The sequence below is a fragment of the Micromys minutus genome (assembly GCF_963924665.1).
Source record: "Micromys minutus genome assembly, chromosome: 13".
Taxonomy (NCBI): domain Eukaryota; kingdom Metazoa; phylum Chordata; class Mammalia; order Rodentia; family Muridae; genus Micromys; species Micromys minutus.
The window spans coordinates 49,281,612-49,307,650 of NC_137982.1; the positions used below are offsets into that span (position 1 = coordinate 49,281,612).

The following is a 26,039-nucleotide window of genomic DNA, read 5'->3' on the forward strand; positions in this document are numbered from 1 at the left end:
ACAATGCCTGTAGGTGATCCGGAGTAAAAGCAGACATTGGGCCTTTAAAGTCATGTTAAATTCACTTTTTACCATAAAGCATGGATCTAGTAACCCTCCTAAGATCCCTTTAGATCATTCCCACACATGAAGCTAGGTACCAGAGAGATTGCAGAAGGGATCCAGTTTCTGTCCTCACATCATCATCAATGTGTGTATGAGTGTGTAAACCAATAGTTCTATAAATAAATATATTCTAATTAAGACACATTTAATATAGCCAATGGGAGTGAAGGCAAAATTATTCCAATAAATCTTGAAAAACTACAGTGAGCAAGAAATATTCAAAGACCTGAAAGAGGTGTAAGGAACCAGACCCAGAGTGGGAGGGGTGGGCAGGTGAGGCGTGTCCTATTTAGGGTAATCAAAGTTACTACAGTTGTAGGACGGAAGCAACAAGGTAGGAGGCAGGAGCTGGAGAAAAGATTGGCACAGTCAGGATCCCGGATTTTTAGTGACATTATCTTGTTTAAGCAGAATGTCAAGTAAGTAACAAAATTATGAGTTTTCTTTAAAAGCAAGAGTGATGTAAGCTATTACTAAATGGCTTCGGACTAGGGACATTCTCAGTACTGGTTACATGAAGATCTAAAACCACAGTTTTAGAGATGGTGTTAGATGGTGAAAAGGGAGGGAGGGAGGGAGGAAGACAGGGAGGGAGGGAAATAGGGAGGGAGGGAGGGAGGGAGGGAGGGAGGAAGACAGGGAGGGAGGGAAATAGGGAGGGAGGGAGGGAGGGAGGGAGGAAGACAGGGAGGGAGGGAAATAGGGAGGGAGGGAGGGAGGGAGGGAGGGAAGGAGGGAGGGAGGGAGGAAGGGAGGAAAGATTTTTTTAAAGGCTGTCAGCTGCCAGAAATGATGCAATTTGTGAAAATCCAGATGCAGTCACTGACATAGTACCTCTGCTTATGTGTGAAGTAAACACATAGGCTTAAGAAGCCCTCTCTTCTCTGTTGGTTTCCAATGTCCAGGCTACGGCTCCCCTTTGCAAGACTCATGTGTGCTGTCTTTGAAGTAAGAACTTGGAACCAACAAAACTGCAGCTCATACATTACACACCCAACTTACCAGAGATCCCTGGTTAATATAATCCAAAATAGTAAGAACCTATCGCATTCCTAAAAGTGGATGTGACCACAAATGAGAATTATTCAGTCTGTAAATCTCCAGCAAGCTAGTTGGAGAGTGATGTCAGGCCTTCAGGTTTATAAATTTTTCCATCTTCCTTTTTAATTCTGCACCTGTAACTTCAGTAACCCTGTTGTGGCACTTTACCAATGCAGAGATCTGTCATTTCCTTATGACTTACAGAGATTAATGAACGCTCTGTTCTCTGACCATCTGTGCAAACATATAGACTGAACACAAGATGTTGGTATTTTTAGTTTAAAAATATGTGAGGGGCATTTTGTTGGCTTAAACCATTTCAATTACAAAACATTAACCAATTATTAATGCCCCCTTTAGAATCTAGTCCTTTCTAGTCCTTTAAATGGTACCAGAAAAAGATCACAGAAGCCGAGATTATGAAATGACTATGACATCAAATCCCAAAATCACCTCACAGAAGGATTCCCTAAGTGTCCCTCATAATATAGAACGATAGCTCTTTCCAGAGCAAAACCCCGGTGGTCATCTCAAGCTCGGCCAATGGTATAAATTAGCCAGCCTTTTGGAGCATTCAGTAGATGTATCAAAGATGAAAGAGAAGCCTGTGATTTCAAAACAATGCTCTGCATCCCTCTCTCTAAATGAGTGGGTGTAAGCCGGACCACAGTTCATTTCTAGGGAATGAACAGCCATCTTCAGGGGAGTGCTGAAGGCAGGGCCCTAAGTGGCCCTCAGAGGGAAAGGATTTGCATGATTTGCAGATAATTTAAACAAGAAAAGTGGCTAAAACCAGTCTGCTTTGCATTTTTACTATGTATTGGTGATAGGGTTTTAGATAAACATCCTATTTCACATGTATGAATGTTTTGCCTGAGAATGTATATGTAGCATGTATGTGCCTGATGCCTTGGGAGGTCAGAAGAGGGCACTAGGACCCACCCGTGGAACTGGTTGTGAGCCATCACGTGGGTGCTGGGAGCCAAATATGTTCTTCTATAAGAGCACAAGTGTTCATACCTGCTGAGCCACCTCTCCAGCCCCCGTAATGGCAGCTGTAAATTACACAATGAAAATAGTCCTCCTTGGCAACGTTCTTTTGGTCTTAGTTTAAGTCCTGAGGAAGCGCCATGTTTATTCTTGTGTTCTACTATTGAGCTGCACAATCTAGCAAGTGTTAATTGTGTGTGCATGCGTGTGCGTGTGCATGCGTGCGCATGTGTAAAATAAACACATTTTGTTACTTATGTTTTAACCATGTTAACTATGTGGCGTTAGTACAGAGAACTCATCCTCAGTGGGACTCCCAGTTCACACTGAGTCCGCTGCATGTAGTCATTCCTGACGGTGAGAGGTCACTCAGAGCCATGTCAGATGGGCTCAGACTGCAAACCTTTGCTACTCATATTGTGGCATTGCAACCACAGATCTGAAATAAACACACAGTGCCATGGAGACTTTTAAAGGCCAAGAAAGACATCTTGAAGCATTTCAATTTTTTAAATTTTATGTGTCTACTTGAAATTTCTGTTTGAAGGGTTTTTTTTCCTCCTGAGTGTGATTAGAAGACACAAGTCATTTGCTTTTTTCTCACTTTTTACCATTTTATTTAAAATTAATTTTTTTAATTTGTAAGATAAAGTGTTGCTCATGAGGTTCACTGTCTGGTTTTTTTTTTATATTTATGTTCTACAGAACACTGGCAACACTACAAACCATCTGTAACGGTCGTCAGACATTTCACACATAGAGGAATAGAATTATTATTTGTGATGCTAAGCCACACCCCATCTTTACATTTCTGACCTGTAATGCCAATGGTGAGGGCACAGACATGAAAAATCAAATTGCACTGAAATCCACACACTGAGTTAAAACCGCATGTCAGTGGACACGAGAGCCGTGTGGACAGCTGATTTCCCTTGTCAACGTCTTCCCTTTGCTTTCTCTTGCCACAGAAAGGGTGGTCATGTGTGGTTTTATGTTTGCATAGAGTGAATTCTAGTCACTTCCAACTCTCCTCCAACCCCTCTCCGTGTCAAACCTTCTCCCTGGTAAGTCTCATCCTGCTTTCCTGTCACCCTGTGTCACCACTGTCACTACTGTCAGCGCTGTGAGCACACACGCTGTGATCAGATGGAAACACAATGTGAGCTCTGAACCAATCAAAGCCCAGGGCTAGAGACTGATGGTGTGGTGTGTCCCAAGTCCTTCTCAGACCAGCTGTCTGAGCGGTGAACCCAGCATACACTGTCCATGTACCCTAGAACACAGACGGGCGGAGGGGGGGCTGAGAGAGAGAGAGAGAGAGAGAGAGAGAGAGAGGGAGGGAGAGAGAGAGGGAGGGAGGGAGGGAGGAGAGGAGGGGGAGGGAAGGAGGGAGGGAGAGAGAGAGAGAGAGAGAGAGAGAGAGAGAGAGAGAGAGAGAGAGAGAGAAGCAGACAGAGACACACACAGAGAAAGTGTGTATGAGGGTGTGACAACAGGGTAGAGGGGTTTTATTCTCTTGCTTTTGGATTTCCGTGAGCACCGACCAGCGATTTAGCTCAGCTGGACTTGCCCCCGGGCTCAATTCAAATCACCACTACTGTCACTAAAAAGAGAAAGAAAGAAATGAAGGAAGGGAATGAGGGAGGGAAAGACGGAGTGGGGGAGAAGAGAACAAGGTTAAGGTAAGATGAAATATTAGTCCCTAGAATTTATTAAGATCTAAAATATGGGAACATGTAGATAAAAGATGTGGAATATCTGCCCCCTGAGAAGACAGATTAGTCACTTGTCTTGTAGTTTCAGAAATGAAAATACAAAATATTCTGCATGATTCTGGGAGGCCATGAGTTCCCTGATGCCTATCCAAGGACCACATATGTAGCAATCCATATTTGGGTTTTGTTGTGTTTTCGTTTTATGAAGCGGGGTCTCACTACATACTCTGGCTAGCCTGGTGCTCCATACACAGTCCAGGCTGGCTTCAAAAATGGCAGAGATCCAGCTCCTTCTACTTCCTGAGTGCTGGAACTAAAGGCAGGAGCTGCTGTCACCAGGTTTGGCTGTCCTTGTCTGCTTTAGCTATAGAATTACATGGTTCTTCCGGTTTATCTTCCTTGAGCCACGGCTGTCTCTCAAGGCGTCCCCTCTGTGCACCTGGGTGCAGTCACAGGGATGGCATGTGTAGAGTGTCACTATTGCACCGGATGGGAGGTGACATGGAGGTGACAACCGTCAACCAGTGTCCTGGAGGCTATTCCAGCCACAGGCTGTTCTCTCCAGCATTATGCTGTGGCTAGCACCGCTGTCCAGTTGGGCAGCCTTAAAAAGTAGATAAGCAAGTCTGGGAGGAAATTGCTCAGGCAGAAACTATCTCGAGGACTTTTCCTTAGCTGCCTTTCTGCCCTTGAAGAGCCCTCCTCAGTCCCTCTGTCCATGTGGTCTTGGCAGCAGAGCCTCTACATTTTAGAAACTGGCTGAACAGAGACCCTTTCTCTGCTGTCTTCCATCCTTCTCGACGCACACATGGACGGCACCCACAGCCTCGCCCGGCTACAGTGTCCAAGTTCTCTTGGCCTGCAGTGCAAATGCTCCCGTTATTCGAGGAGCTGCCCGAGAGGTAAAATTAGCTAAACGGCCCTTTTCCTGCAGAACTATTTTAAGTCAGTCCTTTCACTCCAGCAGCGGAGCATACAAACTTCAGAGCATATTTTTCTTCTGTGTGAGTCCTGTGTAGATAATACTTTCCGATTGGGAAGACGGGGAGGGGTCTAGCCAACCGTCTAACAAAGCATCGCAGAGAGGAAACCAAATGCTTCCTAAGGTAAAAGTCAGAGACCAGCCACTAATCACATCGAGCCTACGGGTGCTCAGCTTAGAATGTCTGTCTGTCCTTAATTACACACTGAATGGATGTGTAGCTGAAATCCCAGCCCACAGAAATCACGTGAGGCCTTTTCTTATTGTTAGCAGTTCTGGGATCAGTCTTGACTGAAGAAATGTGTACCCAGGGAAGAAGTGGGATGCGGGAAGACTCAGCCTGCTTCCCTGAAGCCCAGGTGCCATGGAAACCTCAGGGGGGAAACAACCAGTAACAGACTTGGGGAAGCTTTTAAGGAATTAACAAGAAAGAGCTTTTTATTTAAAGGGCCATTCACTGAGGAATTTGGGAAGTGAGCAGTAACGTGCCCGATGCTTTTTAAAGCTGTATGAATGACTGATGAGCCACGTGCTCACTGGGAATAGACCACAGCTGACAGTGAGTCAGAGGTGCCAGTGGGTCTCTGAGAACCGTGATGAGCAGGGGTGGCACTGGTCCCTCCGCTCTAACGTGCACTCACATTCTGTGCACCGCCATGTACAGTGGAAAATACCATTCCAAATAGGGCTGGACACAAGTGTCACGAGGCGCATCTCTAGGGTTAAAGGAAAGCCAGAACAGTACTAAGTCACACACACTCTGATTTCCTCTTTAGTTCAATATGGGGTCTGGGGTCTGACTCTTCTCTCAAAGTCGGTATGCTCGCTTTAAAAAACAAACCAAACAAACCAACAAACCCAACTGTTCTTTTAATGTAGTCGGTTGTTCTCCCAGTGGTAAATTTATTCTGTGTGTGTCTTATACTTATTCCCGTGCACATACATTTGCAGGTATGTGTGCACCTGTGTGTAAACCAGAAGACATCTCTGTTTATTAGGGTGCATTATCTCCCTCCACGGTTTTCCTTTTTTGTTTGTTTCTGTCTGTTCTGATACAGGTCTATCACTGAACTCAGAACTAAGCTTCTGGCTGTCTCAGACCCCTTGGCATTAGGATTACGAACTGGTGTCCAACTCTGGTCCTCGTGATTGCATGGCAGATACTTTACTGGAGGAAACCATCGCCCCAGCCCTGAGTGGTAGGTTTGAAAATCAGTCCCGAGCTTTCCATGTATCTTTAAGATAGAAGGGACTGCTGTGTCCCCTTCTCAGACTGTGCTACTCCGGCAGCGAGATTCCAAACAAATTTAATGAGTAGCGACTATCCACCTTAGAGGGTGACTGAACTTTTAGGAGCTTTGTTTAATGGCAGCTATTGAAGAAAACTTTTAGCACCCTATGTCCCTGTTCCGTGTAATCACGCTATATTTCTGTCATGTTGAAGCAAAAAATGTTCATCATCTTGTCATCTCTGTCTGAGAAACAGAGAATTACCTTCTCAGACCCTGGAGATTTATGCCTTTAATTACCTCCTATCAGCTTCGTCACCCTCCAAACCTAAGAATCAATATAAATAGTCTTATTTATGGGAAAAAATGTAAAATGTTTGACAAAGCTGGCTCCCACTTGCTAGATTTTCATTGGTCGCTATTGATCCATTCTATTTGGGGCACCACACCTTTGTTCTTGACAGGACTGGCTGGGTTTTCAAGCTCACAGTGTTAAGTTTTCTAATAATTCGTATTGCCTAATAGCAGATGTAAATCCTACAGTAAGCATCTCGCTGCTCCCAGATCAGCAACGAGACCGCGCGCCCGCAGTTTGTCTGTGTTTCCCTGCCAACTGCCAAGCTCAGCGGAAGCCCGACCTTCTCCGACCCCACACCACAGCTTCAGCGAGGGAGGGGCAACGCCCGTGACTCTTTTCTTCTTTCAGTGCGAGCTCTGTTAGCACAGGTAAAATGTAGTAGAGCTCTCGAGTGTGCACAGCCTATCCATGGATGTATGTGTAGTCATTCCTTGAGCTCATGGGGACAGTCCCAGAAACTTCCTTGAGTACCAGAACCTGTGGCTGCTGCAGTTCCTTATGGAAAATGACATGGGATGGGAATATATCCTCTTATGTTCTTTTAAAGTCACCTCCAGAAGATTGACGCCACCATTAAATTATAAATTCTATGCAATAACTCTTATGTTGTATTGTTTAGGGAATGAAGTCAAGGGGAACTGCATGTGTTTTCAGTATACAGATGTGTGCAAGACTGTGGGGGAGGCTGTCCAAACTGAGCTGTGGACCCCCAGTATAGAAGGCCTACTGTATAGAATCCATAGGTAATTACACACAGGAATAAAGGAGTAGCTGTCTATCCCAAGGGCTGTCAAAAGCAACAGAGTAGATGTGTGTTGGTGGCTGGCAGGAGTTAGGTACATATACACGAGACAGGTGACAGTTAGCTTATAGCCTTGGCAGGTGCACAGAAGTTGGGGAGAGTCAAACATCAAAATATAAATTTTCCAAATTGAAAGCAAAGAATCTGCTTAAGGAAAGAAAAGACTTAGTTTAAAACCCATGCTGAAGACAGACAGGGAAAGCAGTGAATCTGTTACTCCCCTGTGTCAGCGGGGGGGGGGGGGGGGACAAGACCGTGGAGAAAGAAGAAGAAATGTAATGATTTGGAGGAGAACAAGGAGAACAGGGGAGCCATAGTTCAGAGACTAAAGATAGCTCAAGGATGTCAATACTGAACAGTTCCATAGCTTCACAACGCCCATGCATGCCAACTGTGTGCACTGGTTTTACTAAAGGGGACATTTTCTAAGGTTCTGCCTAACAAGGTTCCAGGCTCTGGGGTGATCTGATTTCCTAGGAAGGGACAGCTGCTGCGGGGACTTGGTGTCACAATGACAGCTGGTGGACAAGGACAGTCAGGTCTAGTGGCCAAGAGATGGAGGAGCCAACAGCGTGTGGTAAGGAAATTTATGTGGGGTCCAGAGCTGTGGCTTTGTGGCCAACCTCATGACTGTGGAGGGTTCTGGGGTGTGTGTGTGTGTGTGTGTGTGTGTGTGTGTGTGTGTGTGTGCACAGAGCCTGTGCCCCCAGCAGACACAGCAGGAGAGCTTCTTAACCCTCCAGTGGATGGAGTTCCTTTACAGGAGACAGGAACGTTGACATTGTGAGATTTTTTTTTTATGCAAAAGAAATCTGGAGGTGAGAATTTGACTTAAAGGGGCAGGGACTTGAGAACAGGAAGAGAGACCTGGGGGTACAACCTGGGCGGAATGAGTGTGCCAGGCTCGTACAAATGCCAATCACCTGCTAACTGCGGTCCATGCAACTGCCACGGATCTCTGAATGACTGTGATTTTCAAATGTCAGAGGTTTGCAGTCAAGAATAAAAGAGTGAGGTCACCCTCAAAAATGCCCACACAAATGGCTGGCCTCCCTCCCGTCTTATCTTTGAAGCAAACCTTTAGTTTCCGGTCTACCTATAATACTCTGAGGTCAGTCAATGAAATGATACGAGGCCGCCTCTTTACATCCTCAGGTAGGAAGACACAAAGTGTAGCAAGAAAGACAGAGGGCTAAAATCAAGGGATATTTGGACAAACCAAAGCTGGCACCATAACCCAGACAGAACAGCGTCAAGCAAACCCACCGACCCACAAACGCCGTAAAGTAAATAACACGAGACTGTGACTATGGTGGGCTCAACCTTGAAGACGCTGTCAGGCAAAGCGTGTACTGAAGATTTTTGCCAAGCAGAAGGGGCAGCAGCACCATGGTAGTAATGAAAGCCTGTGGCGTTAGCATCAGGGGTCCATCATAATTTGTGGCCTTGGTGATCAATTCCAAAAACGTTAGGGTCGATCCCTGAACCCAAGTTTGCAGAATTCGATTAGATCGCTGTGCTCTTTTTCCTGGTTTCCAACGCAGCATGAGGATCTGGTTAAGATCCTCATAGTGAACAGGGTTATGTGATGGTGATGATGATGGTGATGATGATGGTGGTGATGATGATGGTGATGATGATGGTGGTGATGATGATGATGATGGTGGTGGTGATGATGATGGTGGTATGATGGTGGTGATGATGATGGTGATGATGGTGGTGGTATGATGGTGGTGATGATGGTGGTGATGATGGTGGTGATGGTGGTGGTGATGATGGTGGTGATGGTGGTGGTGGTGATGATGGTGGTGATGGTGGTGATGATGATAGTGGTGATGGTGGTGGTGATGATGGTGGTGATGGTGGTGGTGGTGATGATGGTGGTGATGGTGGTGGTGGTGGTGGTGGTGGTGATGATGGTGGTGATGATGGTAGTGATGATGGTGGTGATGATGGTGGTGATGATGATGGTGATGGTGGTGGTGATGATGATGGTGGTATGATGGTGGTGATGATGATGGTGATGATGGTGGTGATGGTGGTGGTGATGATGGTGGTGATGGTGGTGATGGTGGTGGTGATGATGACGGTGGTGATGATGGTGGTGATGATGATGATAATGATGGTGGTGATGATGATGATGATGGTGGTGGTGATGATGATGGTGGTATGATGGTGATGATGATGGTGATGATGGTGGTGATGATGGTGGTAATGATGGTGGTGATGATGATGGTGATGATGGTGGTGATGATGATGATGATGGTGGTGGTGATGATGATGGTGGTATGATGGTGATGATGATGGTGATGATGGTGGTGATGATGGTGGTGGTGATGGTGATGATAATGGTGGTGATGATTGTGGTGATGGTGGTGGTGATGATGGTGGTGATGATGGTGGTGATGATGGTGGTGGTGATGGTGGTGATGATGGTGGTGATGGTGGTGATGTCCAACCACGTTGCCCTGCTCTAATGTTACGTGAAGCTCCATTTGTATTCTTGATCCTCGTACTGCTCATCTCCAGTGAACTGAAATTAATATGCAAATCAAAGATGATTTGTGATCTCCCAACTTCCGACCTAGCCAAAGAGGGAAAAGAATGTCCGTCTCAAGGTTTTGTTCTCAGAGCGTAGGCCGGGTCATTTTCCAGGGATGAACCGGGCTAGGATTAAGACGAGGAAGAGAGGAGGAAGGTGAGGAGGAAGGAAGAAGGAAGTGGTGTCTGCACAGATCTGTGCAAAGGTCTGGGGACTCCTTTGCAAAGTGTACTCTTCCTGGATGGCAGTGCCTGCCTCTTGCAAAGTTAATGGTGCCAATTTGTAAAGGTTCACTTGGGGAAGGTTTGTGATCAATGCTTGCTCATTTGCACAAGGCTGCATAAGCCAAAGCCCTCTGAGGGACCCCATTGAGATGGTAAAAGCCGGACAAAGTGGGCTGCGGAACCCTTAAACTAGGTCGCTCTGAGCTTTACTGCCCTTGGCCTGTCTTATGTAGGTTACGGAGGACCGTGGAGTGCAGTCTGTTTACTGTGCAAATCTGCCTTTCAGATCTTTCAATAAACGTATTTTCTATGCTGAAGACCGACGCCAATTCCGTCGCGGGCTGATTTAGGAATGTTATTAAAGGAAATAAGGATGAGCATCTTCTTAACTCTTGCGTTAAAATGTAAATAGGGTAATTATAAAATAATAAACCTTCTCCCCCAATAAAAAATGCTCAGTTAGAGAGCTCAGTTATGCAGATTATGGGGCCATCACTAAACCCTGGGAGTGCAGAGATGTCACAGCTCCAAGTTTGCCATCCAGATCTTTGCGGTTACATTGCCTGCAATCTGAGCATGACTCAGAAATCTCATTACTGTCTTTGTTCTCCTTGGAGCTGGCAAGTGGCGACAGGAATCTGGTGGTCCTCCGGTAATGCGTGTGCAGACTCCCGCACATGGGAACACACACAGAAGAAATGGCTGACGGTGAGCAGCAATTGCAGGCATGGGAGACTATGCCGTGTAGAGACACACGCCTCCCCAAATGACTCATGGAGCAGATGAGTTCTTGTTCGTTTGTTGTTTTGTATTCTGGCTTTTCAAACAGGATCTCATGTTGTCTGGCCTCGCACTTGCTCTGTAGACAAGGCTAGTCTTCAACTACTGGCTTTCCTTCTCCTCTTCCTCCTGTCTTCCTCCTCCTCTTCCTTCTTCTCTTCCTCCTCCTCTTCCTCCCCCTTTTCTTCCTCCTGTCTTCCTCCTCCTCTTCCTCCTCCTTCTCTTCCTTCTTGTCTTCCTCCTCCTCTTCCTGCTCTTCCTCTTCCTTTTCCTCTTTCTCCTTGTCTTATTCCTCCTCCTCTTTCTTGTCTTCTTCCTCCTCCTCTTCCTCCTTGTTTTATTCCTCCTCCTCTTCCTTGTCTTCCTCCTCCTCCTTCTCTACCTCCTAGTCTTTTTCCTCCTCCTCCTCTTCCTCCTCCTTTTCCTCCTTGTCTTCTTCCTCCTCCTCCTCCTCTTCCTTCTCCTCTTCCTCCTTGTCTTATTCCTCCTCTTCCTCTTCCTCCTCCTCTTCCTTTGAGTCTTCCTCCTCCTCCTCCTCCTAAGTTCTGGGCTGCAAGTGTGTGCCACCATTTCTGGCTACCATGACATATCAGAAAGTAGAATTCTGAGGTCTTAGCTGTCCTATCTGTAAGTGTTTATGTCATGTTCTGATAATGACAATACCGTGGGCATTGTTGTTAATTACGGAGCTGGAATGGTCCACTTTAGTTCCTATCATAGCAGAGAAAACTAAGACCAACAATGTGAGCATCATTTTCCAAGTTCAGAATCAGAACTTAAATCTGTGCTCAAGAACTCTTTCTTTAAAAAAATTGATTGTATTTATTTATGAGACAATGTCTATGCAGCCTGCTTGTCCTTAAATTCTGAGAGATTTGTCCACCTCTATCTCTGTATTCTGTGTGCGGGATAAAGGTGTGTGTCACTGTGCCTGGCCCTCCAGGACTCTGAGTGAGTGGGAGACCTGCACCTCGTTCTAGTTGTCTGTGAACGGGCAGACTGCAGACAGACTCAGTTATATCATCTGCTGGTAGAAGCTGCTTCTTTGGAAAGTCTCATCACCATCCAGGAGGCGTTCAATGAACCCTTGGACAAAAGCCAATTGACAGGAAATAGTATTGTAGGCACACCTGCAGATTTAGAGGAAAGATACCCAGATCCTAGTTCTGCTGAGTACTGACCATGAAAATACACGGAGGAGTGTCACACATTCACCTGGGAGGCACTGGGCGGAGCCTGGGACACTCACACAGAATGCCGACGGGCACTAAGTGAACAGAGCACAGGATGTGCTCACAGAGACTGACAGTGTAGCTTTCTGTAGCTTTCACAGGAGACGATCACAAGCTAAAAGCGACACAAATGCATTATCTTGTAGTTGGCCATCAGAAGTGAGACGTGCGTCTCTCTGGGCTAAAATGGTGGTATTGGTAAAACCGACTTCGCTTATGGAGTTTTCTGGAACCTGTGCGCACTCCTTGGCTTTTACAGCCTTCCTTTACCTGCAGAGCCATCAACAAGGAAACACATTCTTCCTGCGATGGACCATCAACAACCACTTCCTCTGTCTCCTTCCCTTTTTAAGGAGCCGTGTACGCAGGGCGCACGAGAAAGGGATGGGTGACCTCTCCATTTTAGAGACAGATGGTCCCCGCTTAAATTCCATCTTTGTGATGTAAGTGAACATCTTAAGAGGATAGAAGCAAAGGGGTAAGGGGTTAAGGAATACTCTACACTGACAGGGTGGCTTCTGAGAGAAAGATGGCAATGGGAAGTGGAGAGACGGCCCCATGGTACAGTGTCCGCCTCGCAAACACGGAACCTGAACATACATGGAGAATGCACACGGAAATGCCAGTGTGGTGGCGCTGCACCAATCGGATCTCTGGAGCTCACTGGCTAGGTAATCTAGCCAAAAAGATGAGCTCTAGGTTTAGTGAGAGTCTCTGTCACAAGAAAAAGATGGGAGAGAGAGAGAGACTGAAGAAAACTCCTGAAGACTGCTATCACTCTCTGACCTTGTCACTCTTACACTCGTACATGCCTGCCTGCACACACATGTACATTTAACACGCACATACACGTTCATGAACGCCATTAAAACTAAACAAGCAGCGGTAGAGAAAAATGTGCTACTCTGTATGTAAGAAAAACAGGAAGGTTCTTACATTTAGATACGGGTCCATAAACAAACACTGCCAAGTTATATAAAAAGTACTAAGGTGTTGATAACAATTAGGAATGACACATAGGGCTTGAGAAGTTGGGATGGGTGAGGTTTTATTTTTTTAAAGATTTATTTACTTTATGTATATGAGTACACTGTAGTTGTCTTCAGGCACACCAGAAGAGGGCATTAGATCCCACTACAGATGGCTGTGAGCTACCTTGTAGTTGCTGGGAAATGAACTGAGGACCCCTGAAAGAGCAGTCCGTGCTCTTAACCACTGAGTCATCTCTCGACCCCAGATGAGTGAGCTCTTTTAGGATTTAACTTGATGTGTATGAGTGTGTTGTCTGCATGGGTGCAAATGCACTAGTGTGCAGTACGTATGATGGCCAGTAGAGGGAGCCAGTTCCCCTGAAATTGGAGTTATGGTGCTGGGAATGGAACCCAGGTCCTCTACAAAAGCAACAAGTATTTTTCACTGCTCCAAGATGGAGTAATTTTTTCCAATTGATCACTGTAGATTTTATTGTAAGTAATGAAATCATGAAGTAGAAAAATCTTCGAATTTTATGCATCTAAGGATTTTTTTCCTTCTTTCCTAAGTGTACACTAAGAAGTGGCTGACTTTTAACAAAAGAGAAGGTTTGAAGGGTTTTGGCACATTCACTCTGCTACTGTTTTAGCAGTTTGGGGAGAAGTCTCATCTCAAGGATTTTGAGATGTCAAATGAATTCGAATCCTTCTTCCCTGTTCACTTAGGCTCATGTAGATTCTTCAGTGTGGAATTTTATGAGGTACTGAACATTCGCTGGACTTCGGTTGAAATCACACTGAATATAATGGTTCGCACCATGACCTGCTTCTCTTCTTTTCCAGGGAGTGTAATTCTGCTGTCCTTACTGTAGAATTACGAAAATGTCACACCATGGTATAGAAGAAGAAGGATGTCTCTTATTTTTGTATTTCTAAAAGAACATTAAATCTGCCTTTTGCAAAATGGCTTTTCGAGTCCAGAAGCTTGGGAAATTCCACAGCCAAGATGCTGTCCTCAGATTCACTTACGGTGTTAACTGGCTCTATCTGGTAGCTGAATAATACCAGATTTCTACTGTTATTTATTTTGTGTGAGTGTGCACACACACACACTTAAAAATCTACTTAGATTTTTACCATTCACTTGGAATCGTTTCAGCAGAATGTGTATGTTGGCCGGTTACAGTAGTTTTCCCTATGTTTCTATGAAATGGAAACACAACTTGTATACTACGTTTTTAGTAAGTCCGAACACATGCATGAAACATAGTTCTTGTCAAAGGTAACAACGGTCTCCCTTAGCATTCACTCAGTTCTTTCCCACACTTTTTAACTTTCAAGTCTTTTTGCTAAGGAGATAATGGGTGGGACCAAGTGTAGAACAGGACAGGTGAGGCCTATTGTGATGAGAGCGTCTTAATATTTATCAACAACCACCTAGCCTAATGCTTGAATTTGAATCACTGGGTCCAAGTTGCTTGGAAACTGGATGCGCTGCAGCCAGAGGCCAGGAGGGACCGGTGCTCAGCTGCTACCGAGCAGGCAGCCGTGAAGAGGCTGATCTGTATTCAGACCAATCAGCATCAGCTCCACACACCTCAGAGAGCAATACAAAGGCCATACTTACATCCGAGTTAAAGCGAAGCTGACAGACGTTACAAGAAATAACTTGTTTCTTCTTTGGGGGAATGGAGACTCCAAACGTGTGGTTAATGACAGCTTTCTGCACGGGGTCCATCTGAAGAGCAAATGATTAAAGACAAAGAGTCAGAATCACCTTCAAAGAAGAGACAGCACCGTGGGCAAAGTGAGAAGAGCAGGAACAAGTCCTAAAGGTTTTAACTCAGTTCCCAGCTGAGGCGACCAAAGGCGTTCGCTCATCAGCAACCAACGCCCTTGTCTCTGGGAATTAAGAATAAACACAAAAGCAAAACAAACCTGCGGGGAGTGCTAACACCAAGAGGACCACAAGGGAACCACCACATGTCTGGCAGTCCAGGAAGAGGGCATGAGGTATCTTAGTGTCTACTTCAAGAAAACCAAAGACCCGCGTGTTAGGTTAAAATTAAGCTGCTGAAGTTGTCTGTGGAGGAGGTGATAATGCTCAGCACAGTCTCGGGTGACCTCAGTGACAGTGACCACAGATATATTTAACTTCTTAAGGTTTGATTTATGGCAAGGCTGTAAATGTCAGGCTCTTATTACAGATCAGAAAGTGTATACTCTTTATTTTAAAATAATTTATTAGCTTTCATGTTCTATATTGAAATTCATTGTTCTGGAAAGTATATTATAAATGAACACTCCGATGCATCTAAGAGATTGGCTAATACGCAACCCTTGTTTAAATATTGATCACAAGCAAGGTTTTGATTTATAGCCCGTGACTCCTTTTGGCTTCCATATAAAATATATATATTTGGAAAAATACACAGTAATAAAAGTATTCCGCCACATCAAAACGCATGGTGTAGAGCCGTCACACTTAGGAAAAGTAGGGATTCTATTTGTGGAGCAGATAAAAAAGTGGTGGTTCTCCTGGATGCCCCGGAAGCTAGTCCCCAGCATCAACATCAGACAGCTGGAGTTTCAGGGAACAACGCTGGCGAGAAGCCAAGAGCTACGCATCTACGTGTGATGTGAACTGGGACCGGTCAACTGACACCGCCACTCAGGAAATCTCCCCAGCTCAGAGTTTAACACTGGATCATTTGATGACATTTGCGAGACAAGAAATAAACACCATCACTGATCATGATTATAAATCAACAAAGTACAACGTTAGCACTTAGGACAACTTATATGCAGAAAAAAAAAAAAAAAAAACGAGGGCAGAGTTGCTGTTGTTATAAGGGATGTGTAAAATTAATAGCAATTAATAGCAGACAAATATATGGTATCTATGTAAAACAATGGTAACTATAGAAGAGGGGGTAATGAATCTGACAATGGGATGGGAGCACAGGAGGAGTCGGTGGGGGGAGGGGTAGAAAATGGGTAAATACAGCGTATCTGAAATTCTCCAGAAGTAAACATTCAAAGGCATTGTAATTAGCCTGCTTTTTGTTACAAGTTTAAGAGTTGGGAGCTGTGATAGTAAACCAATTACCACTCTACAAACAGGGGTGGTGGTTTGAATGTACATTTTCTGGAGTGCTAGAAACAGTCTCCCATCCTAACCTAGGGCTTCACGAGTGCCAGTCAGGTATTGCCATCGTCCTGCTTTGACAGATGCATGAAAATGAGACACAACAGAGCTAAGCTGAAGAAGAACAAGCTACCAGGGAGCGAAGCAAATCCCACAAGATCGGGGCAGAAAACACCCAGTCTTTATTTTATTTGCAGAGGTGCATATCTAAATAAATACTTTCGGATGGCTCCTATGGATATAGTAGCATATCGATTTTATTAGGCTTAAAATAGGCTAACTTAACCGGCAGCATCAGCACCCCCCCATTTTAAAGTTAACAAAAGAGCCTCTTAGTGAGATAGTGTTCTTCTTAGACCTCCTGTTGGATGAGGTGTGAAATACAAAGGAGGAATTGTGCGAGTAGTGACCAAACACTAATGTACGCAGACCACTTTGCTCGCTTTTGATGGGCCCACACTATTGCTTCGTCTGCAGGTCGCTTTTAAAAAGACATAAATAATGACATCTTGTAAGCCACATCTAAAATGTACATTTTCTCCAGTCATTCATTTTAAAAAATATGTTGAAAAATTAATCCTAAAAATAAAAACTTCCACTGCTTAAAATAAATGCACGTGTCCTCATTTTACCTACAGCATGCCACACAGGCACAGGGATGAACTTAAAATAGTCTCCTTTAAAACTTTTATTAAACCAAGATCATTAAGAAACATTCCCCTTGAATTCTTTTTCAGAGACTCCCTAGTATAACTGTGTCCTGTTCAGATCCGACACTGGTACCATCCCAGCCTGAGAACATGGCTCTTGCTCTTCTCCACCCCGAGGGAAGGTCACGGCTGAACACGCCAAACACAGAGGCAGACAAGTTCCCGGCCTCTCGTGACCCAAAGGTCCGTGCAAGACACAGGCATCAGACGTGGCTTCTGTAGTGGGTAAGAGCCTAGATTTTCTGAGGAATCAGCTCAGCTGGGGCAGCGCTTTTAAGGGCGTCCTGCTTTGCTGCCTTCGTTTGACCGACTTGCAGCTAGCCAGGTCAGTCTCAGACTCTCTGGCTACCACGGAACATGGTTCGTCTCCTTACAAGAGTTTTCACAAAGCACCCGTGTTCACATCTAGTCTAAATCCTTCTTATCTTTCTCACAGCCGTCTATTTTGCTGGTGAACCCCGAGTGCCAGTCGGGATTGAGAAACGCCCAGGGGATGAAGAGCGACACTGGGCGGGTGCGCGAGGGCCATTTCCAGAGAGGACCAGACTCAATAGGCTGGGCACCAGGGTGGAGTTGGAGGGCAAGAAGGAAACCCTCCAGAAAAGCTTGTGTTTTCATCCCTGCCCACCAGGATACGGCTGCTCGGGTTGCCACAGTCTCCCTGTAAGGGGCTGAAATCCCAACGGATCTTTCCTCCCCGCCCCATGTGGCTTGAGTGGAAAAATGCCTGGCGCGGGCTCCATGTTTGATCTCTCACTGGTCAAGGAGACAGACAGTGCAGCCTGCTGGAGGACATAGCTGGAGGAGGCAGACCACTGGACCCATGCTGCTGAAGGCTCTACCTGGCTCCGGTCCCCCCTCATACCCCGCTTTCTATCTGCCACGACACGTTAGCCTCTGCCACAACATCCTAACACCACAATGTTTTGCCTCATCCCAGGACAGAATAAACAGAGCCAAGGACCGCTGAGGGAAAGAAAGATCTCAAAAACTGATCTAGAATAGAAAAGTCACTCTTGAAGTTGGGTTTTCTCGTGTGGGTACAAAGAGGAAAAAAATAACTGGATCCGGGGTATTTGCCTCAGCAACAGAAAGTCTAAAAACAGCTCTAAGTACAGCTTTTTAAATTCAAATATGATTTGTTGGTCATGAATTTAAAAGGATGTAAAGGTGTACAGATACCCTAGATGCCCAGTTTGTCTGAGCCCTTCAAAGAAATGCTGGTGTTCTGGGTCCTCACATCTGACCCGGAATGCCTAAGCCACGCGGGCGAGATTTAAATCTGCAGCGCCATGAAAAGGTTTTCAGAGAAAACAGAGAACGTGGTAATATTCCCAAAGTTCTGCCTTACGTCTTCCACAATGTTCTAAAGGTTAGATGAGACGGTTACCCTCAGATACACGTTTTTCTTTGTCTTACTAATGAGATGCTCTTTCTCTAAAGTCAACGTGATCCTGCTGAACATATCAGTATTTGTGGGGAACCTGTTTCTCTCTGGGTTGGATGTGATCATCACGGGATCAAAGCTGTTACGATCCTCTCTGAAGGGACAGAGAGCCTACACGGGTCATGGGGCTTATGGGGACCAGGAGCCTTCCCAGCTTTCCTCTCTGAGGTAAGCAATGAACTATAGTTGGAAAATTGTCTGCAAGTTGCCCAGGGTGCTCTTGAGTAGTGGAGTTTATAGGCGTTGTCCATGCAGTGGGAAGGACCCCTCAGGGCACAGATCTGTGTACTTAAAGCCTACAAGACTTCCTAGTAGCTTAGCTACCTTTGCGTCATGCACACTCCTGTAAACGACTCCAAAGCATTTATTAATAAAACTGGAACAATAAACAGGGACTGAATCTATTCCTCAGCAACTGGGCTGAGGGGATGCTTCTTTCCGTCTCCCCAGAAAGTCACCCAACAGTGGCAATTCTTCTGTTATGCATACAATAATATGGAGAATAAACAATGCATCCTAGATTAATAAAGACATTCTCATAAACCCTACAATGTCAAGTAATTGAATTTACCAAATAATAAATAAGTAGACATTATATAATAATGACTTCATACATACAATATTAAGGTAAATTATTGGAAGAATCACAATTACACACCAAAGCAATGTTTTAAAAGATTTAATTGGCAGTTTGTGGGCATTTAATTGTTAAAAATGAATGCTTTCAACAACATTATTAAGTGTAAGATATAAATTTTAAGTGACCAAATGCTTGTTACTTAGTTAGACCAATTTAGCTCATGCTATTTCTGTTTACATAAAAAAGTCTGCGGATGGGAAAAATTATGATTCACTGGAAAACAATCATAATAAAGCTTTCAAAAGGAAAAAAAAATAAGTAAATCAAATCCCTGCTACCAGAACCCCTTACCTGGAAGAATTTATTGGTCCCAAATAAGCCTCTTCTTTTCTAGAAAAAGTAAAAGTTAGAAGTAACCATCTGGTACTTTGAGAGGAACGTGTACATGCACACACACTGACATGTTTTAGAAACCCGTTTCTCCGGCTCACATGCCGCAAAGCTCACTGCCTACAGGATAGCAAGGCGTGAGCGCTCTGCGTTGTGTCTAATGGGAACCACACAGAAACGAACAGCAAAACCTATCAGTGCCAATGAAGTGGAGGGGAATGAAAGTGGCTGGGGTGGTGGCCGTCACCAGGAACAGAGAAGGCAACAGGGCACTGTGGATAGGAAATTAACTACTGGTTGCAGCGCTGAACTAACGGAGCTGGCCCCATGGCCCAGCTATCACATTTCCAACATCAAAATGAGAACAAACATCTCTTTGGTATATTCGTCAAGATCCTGAGGCCGACTGACCTGTATGGATACATTTTTCAAGGCTGTTACTTTCCCTGAATATAGCAAAAAGTAATTTGTAACTGCATGGGCTAAGCAATCTATGCGTCCCGCTAAGGATCCGCAGGGTCTCCAGGGCCGTGATCAAGGGCTGGATCATATCTTAGGCACGAGGTGATTCTCTCGATGGCACTTCAATAGAATCAGACTTTCGTTCAGCCATCCCAATACTCTTCAAGATGCTAAACCTGAAGCTGCATCCGATGTCTTTAAACAGCTTGGCTATGGACAAAGGCTGTGACTAAGAAAAGCCTGGGTGCTACCCTAGTAAGTCGGGGATGTTGTTCAAGAATTATAGAGGTCTTTTACCCATGCCGTTAATATATATATATATATATATATATATATATATATATATATATATATATATATATATATCAAAGACGAGAGAGAACAAAGTTCTAGGTTGAAATGTGAGATGGTAGAAAATAATTAGTACTTTTAGGAGTCTGGAGGGTAAAAGTCACTATTAAACAAAATAAGAAGATATGGGGGAAAACAAGAAAGAAAAAGTTTTCTTTTTTCCTCTTCGCTCCCTCTCTGGGCTTCTGAGTTGCCCTGCACGGCTAATTGTTTTGTAGTTCCTTCCCCTAGCTGCTAACTTAACGATGCTGACAGCCGACGTGGGAAGCACCGCGGCGGTTCTTGGAGCGTTCCTCCAGCTAGGGTACGTGGAGGGGGGAGCTCGGTATTCTCATTTCGCTAGTAGGCGAAGCAGGCCGCTTTCATTCCCCACTCAGGAGAATCCTGGGCTCTGGAGTCAGGCTTCAAGCTTTGGCCAGGTCTCTGGACACACTGACCCTCGTAGAGGGGCTCTGCCGAGGACGGGGGCGGGGCAGGCATCGTACTGGGATGGCACGCACCTACAGCTTCTAGAATCCAGGAGGCAGCTACCCATACAAGTGTCTCAAAAAAAAATGTCCCTGACTTTTCTTGATTTTGTCTGTTCTTAACATGCCCCCTCCCCCACCCCATTGAGTACTTTTGGAAAGCCATATAGAATGTGGAATTTTCTGCCCTCTTTCCGAATCATGGCCGCTCAAACAGCCTGTAGACAAACACTCCAAACATACTTAAGAGATTACTAGTTAGCAGGGGACAGTCATCTTTTGCACCTGTCTTCCCTTTATGACAACAAAGAGGACTTTAGTTACTAAACCCCGAGGTTTAGAACCTTCTGGAAGTTTGGCTAAGCATCGGCCTTTTAACTGTGACATTATCAAATTACTGGAGTACACAGAGAATAAACCGTGCCTTTTCATCCCTTTCTTTCTCAGGATCAGACAGGGCGGGGGCAGGGGGGGGGGACGACGGGTGACAAAAGAGTCTCATTACATTTCAAATATTCATGAAATGACACATTAAAAAGTGACGGCTGCAGTATTGGAGGGCAGCATCTCTAAAGTCACTCAAATACAGAGACTTGAAAGGACAAGAAGGGTTTCCTGGGAACAAGTTTACCAGTGGGGGAGAGGGGGTGAGAGGGGGTGATGGGTAAAATGACTCAAATTCATTACGTACATGGATAAAAGTGTCAAGAAGCCTGTTCTCTCACTCCTCTGTAGGGTGGAGGCTCCGATAGCCAACCAGCACAAGGCTACCAACAAAGACGGCTCGGCACAAGGAAAGAAATATTCTTCATCTGTTGTGAAGAAACACTTTGGAAAGATGACTAGTCTGCATTTTCTGGTAGTTTTTCTAGAATCCCATACAGATTATTCTTAAACTAAATTTTTTCTTTTTTTAGTTGTTGGGATTCTTAGAGATTAAAGTTTTTTTTAATAATAAAATAAAATATAGCAAGATAAAACAACACACTGGGTTTGGCAAGATGGACAAACAGAAGGAAGGGGGACCCAGAGAAGGCACAGGAATCAGAGCCCACACATTCACAAAAGTAAACTAGAAGCACCAGCCACTCACACTCACAGACAGCCCTGCCTTGGGTAGAGATGATCTTCTGCAAGTGTTAGACAGCCAACTGAAGAACTGAGATTCTGTGCCACAGGATCCCCAGTTCAGGGCGTGCACGCACAAAGCCTAATTCCATGAGGGCAGTAAGATACTGAGCTAAACTCCAGAGGGAACGTCTCTTTTCCTTGCTTCCAAGCAAATGTTGAGATGTGACTGAAATCATTAGGGAAGAAATCATACAAAGAATATTCTAGAAAGGTTTTCGTTTTACTCCCAATGTTCCTATAATTAAAATAATTTCTGGCCAAATTCTACCCACAGAACTGAAGAGCTCTATGCTATCTGCAAAGATACTCTAGCAATACTTCCTATCATATTGCTAGGGTAGGCTTTTTGAAAGAAATGAGAAAAATTAAAGAATTTGTAAAGGAGGTGAAACTTATTTGGGAATAAACTAATGAGAATTTACCTCGGTTACAAAATTTAATAGCTCTGCATGAGAAATAAAATGGTGGGAAATAAGATTAATACTTTCTTATCCCCAGAGAAATCACTTCCTTCAAAGTATTAAGTTTTATTTTTCTCAATAAAATATATTAACATTTTAAAAATGTACAGTTGACAGTAAACTCTATGACACAAATATATGTCCCTACGATGTTGTCACAGATCACTGTTCAGAGTAATGACAACAGGAACTGCTCTCACCGAGAGATGGGAAATAAATACACCGTCTCCTTGGGGTGAAATAAAACAAAACTATATATAATTTCAGGAACTCAAACTAAAGACTCCATACTGGGCTCACAAGTACATAAATCTTTTCATTTGGGGGCAGGTTATGAGAGTGGTTGTTCTGTAGCATATTTAAAGAGAGCTAGCCTAATGTTTGGGAGACAGGAGATAGGAGATAATCTTGAAAACTGGCTTTTATTCTTCTTCCCTCTCCCCTTCTGTGTGTTTGTGTGTGTGTGTGTGTGTGTGTGTGTGTGTGTGTGTGTGTTTGTGAGTGTATGTTTGTCAGTGTGTGTGTGAGTGTGTGTGTGTGTTTGTGAGTGTGTGTTTGTGAGTGTGTGTGTATGTGTGTGTGTTTGTGAGTGTGTGTGTTTGTGAGTGTGTGTGTTAGTGAGTGTGTGTGTGTATGTGTGTGTTTGTCAGTGTGTGTGTTTGTGAGTGTGTGTGTTAGTGAGTGTGTGTGTGTATGTGTGAGTGAGTGTGTGTGTGTTTGTGTGTTTGTGAGTGTGTGTGTATGTGTGTGTGTTTGTGTGTGTGAGAGTGTGTGTGTGTGTTTGTGAGTGTGTGTGTTTTTGTCTGTGTGTGTGTGTGTATAGAAGAACATCAAGTGTCCTGCTCTACCCTGATATCCCTTATTTTCTCAAGACAGTCGGGGCTCTTTATGGAGTCACATGACCACTCAACACAAGCTTGGCCGGCCACCGAACTCCCATGATTCACCTGTTCTTAGCCTCCATACTGGGCTCACAGGTACATAAACAAGTTGTTCCTGGTCCTTAATGTGGGGGCAGGGAGTCAAAAATCACTCAGGGTCTTTGCTTGGACCATAAGCATTCTTTCTCACTGAGACATCTCATTTCTCACTAGGTCCAAAAAAAAAAAAAAAAAAAAAAAAAAAAAGTTGGCCTTTTCTTTCAAAAATCAACACTTGAAAGCAACTCTCAATAATTTTCCATAAGAGACAGTTCAATGACTCAAAGTCTGAGAAATATTATTTAAAAATAGAATTCCTTATAACTTGTATGCGAATCACCAGATTCTTTCAAAGACACTGGCTGGCATGGTTTAAGGCGTGGTTTAAGGCGTGGTTTAAGGCGTGGTTTACTGGTGCAGGATCTCTGGATTCCTAAAAGTGAGGATGTTTGCTTGCTTTCGGCACAAGGGCTAAGAAAACAACAGTACAAGAGCTTTCTGAGAGACCAGGGAGGTAATCACTCCTGACTTAAAAATCAATACACCCACTGGAACAGCAGAGTACATAAAATGACGTCCTTTCAAAAACCATTCTGCCTAAACTAGCTGGAACGCTGCTCAAGACTCAATGCATACAGCGCTGTGCTGGGAAAACACAGAGAAGACAAAAAGAGAACTCTAGGCAGGAACGAGTGTGAAGACTGAACCATGGGCATGTTTGGTAGATTCTTAATTCTAAAGCAGAAACATTTCCCACTGTACTCGGCCAATAAAATGTTGCTGACCCTCACACAAAGAACTCGGCAACAGAGATGGGTAAGACCCTGAGCACCACAACAGATCTGGAGTGTCCCATCCTAAGAGAGGGCTCTTGTGAAGTGATAAAATCTCCACAATTATCCACGTCACTGTGTGGCCTTGTCCAGTCTAGAACTTGCTTTGTAGACCAAGCTGGCCCTCAACTCAAGAGATATGCAGCCTGTGTCTCCCAAGTGCAACGCTGGGACTACAGCCAAGCACCACCAGACCCGGCATGCTTCTTTAATTCTGCTTTGAGTCTTAGAATTCCCCCATCTAGACAGAATCCAAGCTGAAAATTCAATACCTCAACACAATGAAAGAGGAATTCTAGTTGAAACAGGTAGACCAGACTTGGTGCAAAGCAGTATAATTTTTAACTTGAAAAAGAAAAAAAAGTACTTTTGAGGATTTAGTGACCTGAGAAAACCATTTCCACTCAGAGCAAATATACTATTTTTTTTTTACTAACTATTACTACTACTAACTACTAACTACTACTACTAACTACTACTACTAACTACTGTTGCCAGATGGAGCAGACAAAAGCTAAGACACCTGTTACATTTATTTATTTTTTTATCCCTTCCTTTTGGTGAATCTTAGATTAATAACAAAGCCAAAATGGTAACATAAGAACACTCGGAGTTTTCCATGCATTTCCAGAGGACAAGAAGCAGAGGAGAGGATGTGACTAGAGACTACATGTGACCTTCAACACCTTTGTCCCTACGACCTTCTCCAACAAGGCCCTACCCTTTCTAAAGTTCCAAGAACCTCTCAAAACACTGTCACCAGTAGGACCAAGCATCCAACACAAAAACCTGTGCAGACATCTCATATGCAAACTCTCCTGGGGTTCATCTGGAGCCACTGGTACTGAAGCATCCCAGGTATTAACTCTAATATCGCCCGCTCCGTGCTCCGAAAAATCTCGAAAAGAGTACCGCACTCTCAGACTGACTGTTGTGGAGCTCTCTGCAGTCTCGCCTTGTCAAACAGAAGAATGCTTTAGGATTTTAATTTCCAAATAATCCCTGAGTGGTTTTACGGACATGGACTATCAAAACTACTTTTTATTGTGTTCTTCCTGGTCCCATTATCCCTTTGTGTGGTGAGTGCGCATGCGCACTCACCAGCTCGCCTCAATAGAAAACACCTCTGGTTCAAGTTTGTTTTCCCATTTATGTTATAGAAACATACAACGGTGGTAAAGGGAAAGAAAGAGCCGTGATAAAAGCTCCTCGCTCTGCTTGTAGCAGTGATAATTGCGTTACCGAACAAAGCTTTGCTAATTGTACAGCTCGACACTCAGAATTTGTTCATTTGACTTGAAATTACACGAACGCAAAGAGGCAGGTAACTCAATCCAAAAGTCGTTTTAAATAGAGCCGTCCTCGCTTTCTTTTAAGGCTGTACGAGAATATGGTTATTTCCAGGAAAAGAAAAATGTATTATCCAAACTTAGTTTAGATATACACGAAGTCTTCCTTCTAAATAGAGCCACCACAGAATGGGGGAGAGGTGGCTGTGATGAAGAAAGTCACCAGCCAGAAGCTGGAAAGAACCCAGATGTCCTTCAATAGAGGAATGGATACCGAAATTGTGGTACATTTACACAATGTAGTACTACTTAGCTATTAAAAACAAACACTTTATGAAATTCCTAGGCAAATGGATGAAACTAAAAGCTATCATCCTGAGTGAGGCAACCCAGTCACAAAAGAACAAACATGATATGCACTCACTGATAAGTGGATACAAGCCCAAAAAATCTGAATATCCAAGAAATAATTCACAGACCTTATGAAGCTCAAAGAGAAGGAAGGCCAGAATGTGGATGCCTCAGTCCTTCTTAGAAGGGAGAACAAAACACTCAGGGAGGAAATACAGGAACAAATAGAGGAGCAGGGATTGAACAAAAGATCATCCAGAGACCGCCTCACCTGGAAATCCATTCCACAAAACCAAGCACAATTGCTGATGCCAAGAAGTGCTCACTGGCAAGAGCCTGATATGGATGCCTCCTCAGAGACTCTGCCAGAGCCATACAGATACAGAGGAGGATGCTTGCAGCTAAACATTGGACTGAACATGGGGACTCTGGGGATCCAAATGAAGGACTGAAGAAGCTGAAAGGGTTTGCAACCCCATGGGAAAACAACATTATCAAACAACCAAACCCTCCAGAGCTCCCAGGGAC

At 44.3% G+C, this 26,039-nt stretch overlaps 1 protein-coding gene across 3 annotated transcripts in view; it reads right to left on the minus strand.

Moving 5' to 3' along the window:
- Positions 1–26,039, minus strand: part of ZNF385B (zinc finger protein 385B) — a 102,261-nt gene that overhangs the window by 48,637 nt on the left and 27,585 nt on the right. For 2 of the 3 annotated variants that reach the window (XM_080928055.1, XM_080928056.1), the window contains 2 exons: positions 19,208–19,246; positions 14,599–14,709 (listed from right to left, as the gene is read on the minus strand). In XM_080928055.1, coding sequence (XP_080784181.1) covers positions 14,599–14,709; positions 19,208–19,246 — 150 coding nt within the window. The remainder of the gene's footprint in view (positions 1–14,598; positions 14,710–19,207; positions 19,247–26,039) is intronic. The other variant, XM_080928057.1, reaches the window with a different exon arrangement.